This window comes from Heliconius melpomene, unplaced genomic scaffold, assembly GCF_056956725.1.
Source record: "Heliconius melpomene rosina isolate 202511_hmr_F unplaced genomic scaffold, ASM5695672v1 ptg000026l, whole genome shotgun sequence".
NCBI classification, from domain to species: Eukaryota; Metazoa; Arthropoda; class Insecta; order Lepidoptera; family Nymphalidae; genus Heliconius; species Heliconius melpomene.
Window position 1 is genome coordinate 290,862 of NW_028181862.1, and position 11,694 is coordinate 302,555.

At 40.1% G+C, this 11,694-nt stretch overlaps 1 protein-coding gene across 1 annotated transcript; it reads right to left on the reverse strand.

The window, feature by feature from the left end:
• Window positions 1-8,502: 8,502 nt before the first annotated feature.
• On the reverse strand, window positions 8,503-10,402 carry LOC146526555 (uncharacterized). Its single transcript, XM_085207018.1, has 3 exons — window positions 9,745-10,402; window positions 9,302-9,357; window positions 8,503-9,171 (listed from the first exon to the last, which is right to left on the reverse strand). The coding sequence occupies exons 1-3, from the start codon at window positions 10,400-10,402 to the stop codon at window positions 8,503-8,505; spliced, it is 1,383 nt and encodes a 460-aa protein (XP_085063144.1).
• Window positions 10,403-11,694: the final 1,292 nt, after the last annotated feature.

The following is an 11,694-nucleotide window of genomic DNA, read 5'->3' on the forward strand; positions in this document are numbered from 1 at the left end:
CACTACCATGGAATCGCACCAGCCATATAACTTAATAGTATGATTATTTATGCTAGTTATGATTTTATCAAGGCCGAAGGACCAAAATGGAGGGGACGTGGCCTACACTATTTAGCTGGAGATTAGCGGCTCGATAATAAAAAATAATATTTTAATTAAAAGCTGCTTTATTGCTTGCTATATGATAATACGCTGATGAATGCTACCGGTCCGCGGTCCGAGTATGCACTGCCTTATTATAGTAGCGCCGGGAACGTGCTGAAAGGCTATGCCGCGGTGTTCGGTTACAACATTTGGACCGAACAGAGCCTATCATGTTGTGGGTGTTCCTTGGGTAAATGTTTCTCGTTATTGTTGAAATGTAGAAATCTACGAATAGTCTCAAATCGGTTGGCAGTCATTATGTCCTTGATTGGTTGAAAACCTACAGTATTTGACCAGTATAGCCGTACATTGGGATATTTTATAACAGACATGTATATCAGTATCGCCATAAACTTTCTTAGCTCAGTTTCAGATAAATTTAATGTGTGGCACTTGATCATTTGCTGTAGCTTCATTTATCAATGGCGGGTCTCCTGCCATGAATGGATCATTATCAGGGTCATCATTTTCCTCTTCTAATGGACTCTCAAGATCGTGAAGCAAATCGTCTCCATTTTCATAAATATTCTCATTACCTTCTGTATCCGAGTCCTCAAGATCATCTTCCGAAATCTCTCCATCATTTATTAGAGCTAAGTACTCTTCTATTTGCTTTTGATTCAAGTATGGCATCTGAAAACCAATAAAAGTGATAGTTAGTAACTAAACAGGGACATTTTCTAGTAAATGCATATTGTTGCAGATTTCCAACAACAAAATAAACAACATTTCCGAACACACCAAAAGTTTTTTTTATAACTTATAAATTGTACTGAAAAGAAGATGAATTATTACGTAAAATAACTAATTTTGTTTGAACGTACCTTCGAAAACCAAATAATTACACTGCAAAGCAAATACACAATTTTCATCCGCTCCAAAATTACGATCGGCTTTGATTTGTCAAAATCAATTTAAATTTGACAGTCGTGAAGAAAAAAAGTGTGTTGCCACTCGATTAAATATATCACCATGATAGTAATAATCCTGCAACAGCATGCATTGAACTCATACTAATAATTTTATGGTCGTTTGAATGGTATGTTGCAGTTTTACTACTTTATGCATTTAAGGGTTAAAAGTTTAGTCAAAGGTTGACTAAGTTTACTGAAGTTTTCTATAAATCTCCTATAATAATCAGCTAATCCTAAAAAGCTTTTAATATCTTTTGGACTCTTTGGAACTGGATAAGTTTTTACTGATTCTATTTTCGTGGGATCCGGTTTCACACTGTCCTGAGTAATCAAATGACCTAAATACATAACTACGGTTTTTAAAAATTCGCATTTATTTGGTTGAAGTTTTAAATTGTGTTTCGTTAATCGTTCAAAAACCTCCTTTAACTTAATATTATGGTCTTGCAATGAATTTCCATTGATAACAATATCATCAAGATAGACAAAACATTTTATTCCTTGTAAACCAACTAAAACATTGTTCATCAATCTCTGAAAAGTCGCCGGCGCATTTTTTAATCCGAATGGCATTCTGGTATATTCGTAGTGACCTAACGGAACACTAAAAGCTGTTTTAGCTTGATCTTTGGGATTCATTTCGATTTGATGAAAACCTGATGCTAAATCTAAGGTGGTAAAATATTTACTATGACCTAATTGATCTAATATATCATTTATCTGTGGTAGTGGATAAACATCACCAACACTTATTTCGTTTGATTTTCTATAATCGATCACAAGTCGCCATTTCTTTTTGCCTGATGCATCCATTTCCTTAGGAACTACCCATACTGGTGAATTCCATGGACTACAAGATGGTTGTATTATCTTATCTTTTAACAATTTACTAATTTGATCATTAACTTCCTCCTTTAGGCCTTCTGGATATCTATATGACTTTGTATTAATAGGTATGTTATTATTTATAGGTATCTCATGCATCACTGTATTTGTTGACGTTAATGAATCACCTTCTAAATGAAATATGTGATTATATTCTCTACACAATTCTAATAATGACTCTTTTTCGTCCTTATTCAAATGATCGGTTCGTAGCGTTTGGTTTAATTTATCTTATCGATTTCCTTTACTAATTTCTTTATTCTTAATTTTGTTTACGTTAATTATCTCATTTGTTTCTTGTAGCTCATTACTTGGTGGCTCTAATTTTACAATTAACTCTTTTACTTTCTTATCTGTCGTATTCAAACATACTGTTATCGCTTTGTTCTCTTGAACTTTAACTATACTCAGACATAAATAAACACCTTCTGATAATATAATTGATTCTGTTATTATACCTTCTTTCATATTAGAGTTCTCTACTCGTATTGAAATAATTTTTTCACATCTTGGTTCTATAATAAAAATATTATTTTCATAATCTCTTTCGATTTCTCTGTTTTCATTACTCGTTTCGTTATTCTCAATTTGTGGACTAACTTCACAATTTTTTTCAATGCCAACAGTGCCAACTCTCCTTACCGAGTATGCCCTTTTTATAAGAATCTATGACATATGCACTTTAAACTTTAGCAGCATACATAATGTACATGACATTAAAAATACTGAGCGATAACGATTTTGGCAGCCACAATTATCAGACCATAACCGTATATATTAAATTCCTATTGCTGCAACTTTTGTTATATAATTACACAAGCTGCTAGCAACTTCGTTGGATCCTCGGTTAGCAACCGTCTCGTCTCACATATAATATAATCCTCTTTTGTTTCCTGTCTCAAAAATTGTGAATTTAAAAACTGATAATTTACGTTTGTAGTAAAAAGAACTTGTTTCACCATGTGGGACTGAAAGAATTTTTTGGAAATCGAAAGTTAATGTTGAAACTTTTGTTGGCCTAGACTGTGCCAGAGATCTAGCAATGTCTTTATTTAGTATAAGATTTTCAAAATCAACATTGAGCAACCTGAGCAAAGTTAGGCTTAATTTTGTATGCAGTGCAGATGTCGCGTTAATCCTTCTTAGGAACAAAGAATCCTATATTTAAATGTGAGTTAACCTCGTCTCGATATTGATACCAACCGGCCGCAGAACACATTTGTCCTGCGGACGGATGGTCTGCGTAAAAGCATTTCCCAACGTCAAAAAAAAAGGGGGTAACACGTCCAAATCGCGCCAGCAGTTCGTTCAAACAGGTCTAAGCTGCTGCTGCCCGAGCTTCTGGCTTGTTGTGACCCCAACCGTCAAACGTCATATCAGCCACCTGTAAAGCAACTGTAAAACTTGGGTCATGCGGGGGGGCCCTTGTTGATTCAGCTCACTCCGAGCTCATTCAACACGGACACCGGGGATTTACCGGCGGATTCCACAGCTGTTGCCGCTTCGGCATCCAGTTGTATTGATGTCATTGGTTTTTTCGTTGGTGGTTCACCATCCATACTTCGGTTATGGTATTTGCCGCCAGTTTCACAATCCGCTTTCTCTCTCGTGATTTCCATCGACGACACTTCGACATTAGTCGATGAGCTGATGCCGATTGAGTCATTGTTTACATTTACTGGTTGATTCACATTGACGTCGTTGTTCTTTCTCCATTGCTTGTAAATAAATTGTTTAATTGGTATTCTCTTTTAATTGGGAGAAACCCTCAATGTGTGTCGAAATCAGCAATTTTCTTAGGCATAACAATAGATTCCAAACTAAGTGTTATTCTAAATGAATGAAATTGCCCCGATTGTCTAGTGAGTGGTTAGTGTGCCGAACTGCCGATGTCAGGTTCGGGGTTCGAATTTTAGTCGTGCTTTGTATATACCAACGAGTTTTCGACGACTATGTTCCTATAGTATCTATCTATACTGAATACTGAGTTTTTTTAAATATTAAGTAAAACATTGCCAGGAAACTTGTAAGATTGCTATTTTCAATACATCATGTAGTTGAAACTATAGATATAATTATACGTATGTAATGTAAATAAAAACATAGCTTGGCTTATGAGGCAGACGAATCTACAGATATGGGTATAAAAAATAAAAATATACAATAATAAGGATCGCTTTATAACATTTATGGAAAAAAAATGATTGTGTCCATTATATGGACAGTGCCTAGTAGTGAGCTCTGTGAAATTCTGCGAAGCAGCGTTACATTCTGCAGGGGAACTCCACGTTTGTTCTCATTCTCCTTCGTCTCCTTAGCGACAGCGTGATAGCGTAGATTGGTATGATCAGAGCAACCTTTTTTTTTCTGTATATATCGCGAATTCAAAAAGATAACTAGTTTGATTGTCGCATCAAGTTCATTTTTTGAGTCTTCAGGTGTATTAGGCAATTATTGTTTGATGCTTACTTCCTTTGAATTAGACCATGCATTGCCCTGCGAAAATATGTTATTTGCTACTATTTTTTCTGCTGTTATCTGAATGTTTCATAGATTGTTGTAATCATTGGCATAATATTCGCTTATGGCTCTCTTTCTTTCGGCATTTGGCCTTTGGTCAATTATTTTTTTAATTTACAAACATTTATTTAACTTTACAAATTATTTGATTTTAACTTAACAATAACAATAAAGAAGAAAACATTGGTGCTATCAGACCAGAGGTTAAAAACCGACTCACATACAAGCGACAAGCCGTCAAACAACTGATTGCAGTTACATAATACTAGTAACACACATTGTTCACATCACTATTACTTTAAATATGGCAACATTATTTTACAAAGTAACGTTAGCTACTGTCAGTTGGCTAAAATAAAATATATATAATAAAAGTTATTTGTTATGTTTTCTGTTGTCTTGAAAGTTTGGGAATCCCTGGCCATTTGATTTAATAGCATTTAATTGAAATAACTCTTTTTCAATAGAGAAGGATCTAGGATAATGAATTAAAGATTCAGCTTCTGCACGGCAGAAGGTATTGCGAAATAGTGATTCTAGTGTTCTGACACTCCATCCTCTGCTGATAATAAGCCATGAGATTTTTTTAAAACTTATGTAGGTACAGGGGTGCTATATGTAGTATATTATGTACTATTGACTAAAAATTTACTAATTGAATTTGTGAGGGTTCGTATTTCTCACTTAGTGCTCTGAGGGAGCTATTTAAGTTGTTTACTTCATCAAGCAGCCGGAATGTGTCTTGGTCATACATAAACATGCTTTGAATTGATGTTTTATTATAACATTTAAGTTTACTTATTAATTTTAATTTACTATTGTTTAATATGCTTATATTTCTCTATGAGATTTATTTACTTTAATTTATTTTTCAATAAAAACTTAATATTTTGCTCAACATATGAGTCATCCTTTGTCAAATCAATCAAAACTGGCTTCAATCCTTAAATGCATGATTTTTCCTTTTTAAATACAATAAATTGAAACAGGTAAATAACTAAACATAGGTTAAGTGAAAAATAAAGATTTTTTATTTCTTTTCTCAAATGGATATTTTTACAAAAAAAACTTACTGATGTAGATTTACAGCAGCATGCATTACAGTTACTATTAATAATATAGCCTAAGTATCGTATACTATTATAGATATACTATTATACGATTGTCTTCGAATTAGGCTTATTTCATTGAATGAAAATCTTTGAAACAGTTATTTCTGTGATTTAGACACAACGGTACGTTACATTTGGTACACGCCCTTACAATGGGCATCTTGCACCGTAATCGATAGGCAAATAAATACAGGCCAATGTTGGAATTTGTTTTTATTGGATGTTGTTTTTATTTGAAGCTCGCGTTCTAGAGAGGAAGTGCTAGGTCGCCCTCTTTTACTACTACCAGACATACTCTATATCTCAAACCGACTTTACAGGATCGTACCCAAACTTTGAATGCCAGTATGAGCGTACACTCGGGAAGTGCTCCACTGGCATAAATAAAATAATTTTATGAATTTTTGTAGCTCCCCAACACTAATAGTGAAAAATATTGAAGGGTTTTTTGTACTGCATACAAGTTGGTTTCATCAACAATTTTTTGAAGAAATTCGAGTGTGAAATAGTGCAAAAAACATTTATAAGGTGCATCAAGTTCAGTTATAGCGCAGAGTCTGTTGTGCTTGGTTGGTGAATTATTTTCGATTCGTCAAACTACAAACTGTCCTTTTTCCAAATGAGTTTCCTTTTATCAAACTCTCCATAATGTTCTTCTTGCATGGGTAATAAAATAACAAATTCATTTGATAAGCCAGGCAGATCTTGAACCAGTGGTGGATCACTACAGGTAGGATCTTCATGGTCCTCTACATCCTCGCCCCCCCAACTCTCGAATTATTTCTCTTGCATTAGCAAAAAAAGCTTCTTCATCTTAACTTTCATCTTCAAGCCATCCTCAGAAATATTTCCATCATCTAACGCCGCTAGAAGTTGTTTTATGACTCTATCTGCCAATTTACGGGCCATTCTGGAAAAAAAATCGAGTAAACAAATTACGTATCTATAACAGAAGTCGAAAATAAATAAAAAAAATATTAGTATATTATATTCAGTTATTATTTTTATTAATTATTTTTTTAATTATAAAGTAACAAAATTAGGTGATATATCTTAAAAACAATAGATAATTTTATCCAATATATACTTTCAGAAAAGAAAAAAAATCTATTAAAAAAGCTATAATTTTAAAGGAAATGCATAAAGGTGAGGTAGAAAAATAATATAATAATTATTATAAACATTTAACCATACATACTAATTAACAAAAACAAACACTGATTCAGTGTTAATATAGATAATAAGGCTAATTTTTATCGGAATAATCAAACTACTATATCGTTTACAAAATAATGAAATCACAAACGAGCTTTATCGAAATTAAGAAACTAAGCCATTCTTATGTTATTTTAATAAATGTACAATCAACTAAGTATGCTAGCCCCATCATCTTATTTAAATAATATCACAACAGGTAACTATCATGGCACTTTTCTTATAATGATTTAATTATTATTTAACTTAACTTATTTAATTTAACTTTTCTGTGTGCAATAAAGTGTTTTTGATTGATTGATTGATTTAACCTTCCTGCACCCGCGCACGGCGTAACGGACCGAAACCTTAAAATCCGTATCTCGACGGGGCGACACCGAGGTCGCAAGGCCCGCCGGAGAGCATCGGCTCGTCTTCGGCACTCGGAACGGCAGCTGAAGGCTGCATCCTATACTAGTCTGCAACCGGGCCGACATCGGGCGCGCTAGCCGAGCTAGGCGCATCATTTCGTGTCTGCGCGAATCTAACTACGGCGTTATACGTATCGCCGTGGAACGTTTCGAGATACCTCAGCAGCTCGGAGCTACTGAGGCCGGCCATTGCAGTCTCTCCCCTCACCTTGCGGCGAGGGACGGGGTGTGTGCTTTAAGTTACACTATCTTAGCAAACAATAGTCTACCGTCGGTGCACGGTAGGTGAGTACCTAGCTATAACAACTGTGTATTCACTTACTTGCCGACAATCCGGACGCAGAAAACGAGCGATGCGGGACTCAGCAACCACAGGGCAACGCAGCGCAGCAGTCGCAGGCAGCCGCAGCACAACACTAATATATAATACCTCACAATCACAGGGATCGAAATAAATATAATAGCCCAATTGTGCGACCTCACCGAAGCAAGGCCGAATCGGATCTGTGAATTATTATTTTTTTTTTTTTTTTTCGGACTTGAATTTAATGCTGTTAGCCTTACTGGCCTTTACAGCGACACCGGGTGGGTAGGGAAGAGGGTACTCTGTCCCTGAGAGATATGCAGGCACTGTGTGGCTGCCTGTGGGAGTGCCGACGATGCAAGGGCGCCCCCTGCGGGGCTCGAACCTCGGCTTGCGGTCGTCGAGCGGGCTGGGAGTTTCCCTATTCTAAGCAAAGCCGGCCGCGACACAGAAGCCGCGACCGGGGGATAAAATTAGACTAATCTAAGGGAGCTAACGACGAGGGGGTTCGCGTGCGAGCCTGCGCGCCCAAAGTAGCGCTTCGCTAAGCGTTTGCAGTGCTCGTGAATCGATTCCAGTTCAAAATCTCTATGTAGGTCGACATTACGCACGTACCAGGGGGAACCTGATGCGATGCGCAGGAATTTATTTTGCACTTTTTGCAAGGGAGCAAGCTTGGTGTGCGCGAACGCAACGCAAGCGTAAGTAAGGACAGGTCTAATACAAGCTTTGTATAGTGTCAGCTTATTTCTAAGTGACATTTTACTTTTCTTGTTTATGAGATAATATAATCTATTGAGAATGTACTTTGCTTTATTGCAGACTTTTGTAATGTGGGGTTTGAAAGTTAATCTAGAGTCTAGAGTGACACCTAGATATTTGACCTGTTTTTCCCAGGGAATGGGTTTGTCTAAGAGATGGATGGTAGAGACTCTAATATTTTTATTGAGAGGGAAGAGTATTGCTTTACTCTTCTCGGGATTGACTTCGATTCTCCATTAGCGGAACCACTCACCGAGTGCGCGGGCCGCTTTCTGGAGTCGATCTTTTAATAAGATAGTACAACGCGAGGTTGTGAAGAGGGCTGTATCGTCGGCGTACATAGCCAGGTGAACACCCGGAGTGAGCGGGATATCACTGGAGTACAACGAGTACAGGATAGGACTTAGCGTAGAGCCTTGTGGCACGCCTGCGCGGAGGAGGCGGGGGGAAGAGAGAGTGCCTTCGACTTTATAGCGAAAGTATCTATTCGAGAGAAAGTCCCGCAGGATGTGTACGAGACAGTCTGGCAAGCCGTAAACGGCGCGCAGCTTGTAAATCAAGCCGTTATGCCAGACTTTATCGAAAGCTTTCGCTATATCGAGAAAGATAGCAGCTGTATTGCTGTGAAAAGGATCTCTAAGGTTGTGTCGAGCTATATGCTCTACAACACGGTGGACTTGATGTATGGCGGAATGTTTCTTTCTGAAACCGAATTGCTCATTGCAGAGCAGAGAGTCGGCCTCTACCACCTCTGAGAGTCTAACGAGAATGATTCTCTCGTAAATTTTACCTAAACAGCTGAGAAGGCTGATAGGTCGATAACTGGACGGGATATTCCGCGGCTTATTAGGCTTGGGAATGCCTATGACTATGGCCTCCTTCCATTCGTCGGGGAATGAGCACGACTTAAGAAGGGAATTGAAAATAATGACCAATAAAGATATGAACTGAGCCGGTAGGGACTTGAACATTCTATTAGACAATTTATCGGGCCCCGGGGCCTTCCTATCTTTGAGGTTTTTGATAATGACTGACCTCGTCTTCAGAAGTCGGGCGGAGCGGTTCCCCTTGCGGGGGCGTCAGCGCCCATTCTGCGACCGCGGAATCCACATGCGCAATGTGGCTCGGGTCGCAGGGCTACTCGGGGTACACTGAGCCTCTAAACTGTCAGCGAGACATTCCGCTTTTTCGGTGTCATCGGCGGCAATTGATAAATCTGACCTAACGAGAGGAGGCATAGTCGAGAGACAATCGACTCTAAAAGCTCGCGACAGCGCCCAGAATGCCTGGTGCGATGGAGCGAGCCCCTCGAGCTTCTTATCCCACGACTCACCGCGCAGAAGTTCGAATTCGAATCGAACTCTTTAATCTGTAAAATTCCCTACGATTGTTGTCAGTCGGGTAGGTATCGTGTCGTCGCATAGCTACGTTCCTGCGTCTAATCAATCGCCTGAGCTTTTCTGAGATATCAAACCTACCGTCGGGCAGGTTTGTTACCTCTTTCGAACAACTCTGGATTGTATTTAGAATATAATCGGTGAATTTATTCGCCGCGTCTATCGCTAGCGCCGCGGAGTCGGCGATGCCAGGTATTAATTCCTTAAGAGGGGATTCATTTGAACGGAGGAGCTTTGCAAATCTCCTCCAGTCGACCACAGTTTTGGTGGGAGGGCCTGAGGGGCGCTCGTCACCTAACTTGAGAATGACAGGACGGTGGTCCGAATCAAGGTCGAGAATGGTATCCATTGAACGTTGCGACAATGCAACGTTCGAAAGTATGGCAATATCGAGTACATCGCCTGTGCCGAGGACACTAAAGCGAGTGGGAGAAGGCGGGCCTATAACACAAGCGTTATATTTCTCACAGAAGGCTAAAAGCCTCTTGCCGCTGACATTAGTCACCGACGAATTCCAAAGTGTATATTTACTATTGAGATCCCCGATCAGAAGGACCGAGTCACCCATACTAAGTAGCGCCAAAATGTCGCTTTCTAATAATTGCCTTTTAGGCGAACGATAAACGGAAGCTATAATTAAAGGCTGATGGCCTGTGAGGAATACCTGACACACCTCGGCTGCTTCGATAGACGGAGGGTCGAGTGGTACACAGTGTAAATTCTTCTTGTAGTAAATCATATTGCCTCCACCGTGGGTGGCTCTATCATTTCTTACAATCCTGTAGTTCGCAATGCCAGGACTACGAACCGCAGGTTTAAGAAAAGAGTCCTGTATACATAAGATATCTAATTGATTGGCGTGCGCAAAGGCGCACAAAGCCTCTTTTTGGCGTTTGACACCGTTTGCGTTAAAAGTCGCTATTTACAGGGCTCTAGGTTTAATTCGCGCGAGTTGCTAGTCAGCGGGCCGTGGGGTAAACCTATTTATGACCGCCATTGGACAAATTTAAACCGCGACGAAGCCTTGAATGGCTTCGATGAGATCAATATGATCTATAATGACCTGAGCGCGATCGTCGGAACCGTTCGTGTTCCTAAGTTTCGCCGCGAGGACTTTGATTTCCTTGAAATCAAAACATCTAGCGAAACTTAGCACAAGTGCTAAGTTGCTAGCGTTAGACGAGGGCGCAGGCGCGGTGCTAGAAGGCGCGGCGCGGGGGGGGGGGGGGCGGCGCGGGGAGCCGCTACCTGAGGGGTAGGCGGCTGTACCGGTGCCGCGGCGAGGGCGACGACCGGTGTAGGTGCGGGTTTGAACCACGCATTCTCTTTAGGAAGAGGGTCGGGCTCGTACTGAGTAGGAGCCGGCTCCTTTTTATTGGAGGCGCGCTTTTTGCCTCCGCGCCTAGTGCGTCTGCGAGGCGCGCGATAGTTCGCGGGATGGCCCTGCGTCTCACAAAGCACGCAGCTAGGGGGCACAGCGGGATCGGGGATTTTGCGGGGACAATCCGCGGTCGCGTGATCGTCTAGGCACTTGACGCACCTAGGCCACGCGAAACAATTACGGGCAGAGTGCCCGTATAATTGGCAGCGATGACACTGCCCTATGAGATCCCTCGTGTGTGGGGGTTCGACTCTGATGCCGGTGAGAGAACACACCGACCTCAGATTAAATATTTCCTTTCCCTCCTTAGTGAGGTCAAGGATGACTAAAACAAAATCATATTTCGCTTTTGTGCGATAATTATATAATCGGTGCGCCTGGCGCACGGGGTAGCCTTTGCTACGGAGATCGTCTAACACGAGATCGACTTCGATCTCCTTGGGAATGCCCTTGAGAACGACGCGCAATTGGCGCTCGTCCTCTAGTGCGTAGGAGTGGTACCCTACTTGGTATTCCCGGAGGAAAGAGGTGAATTGTCGGTGTTCCGACGAAGTCCTAACCTGGATCTTAATACCTACCTGCGTTAAGCGCGCGGTAGTGTATTGAATATTGTGGGTAAGCCACTGGGATACTTTTCTCCATTTGTGCTT

Coding starts and splice junctions, on each gene's coding strand:
- LOC146526555 (XM_085207018.1), bottom strand. CDS start 10,402: ATGATTTACTACAAGAAGAATTTACACTGTGTACCACTCGACCCTCCG. Junction 9,358..9,744: donor GGTAACAAACCTGCCCGACG/GTAGGTTTGATA, acceptor CCGCGGTCGCAG/AATGGGCGCTGACGCCCCCG. Junction 9,172..9,301: donor GCCCGACTTCTGAAGACGAG/GTCAGTCATTAT, acceptor TCCCTTCTTAAG/TCGTGCTCATTCCCCGACGA.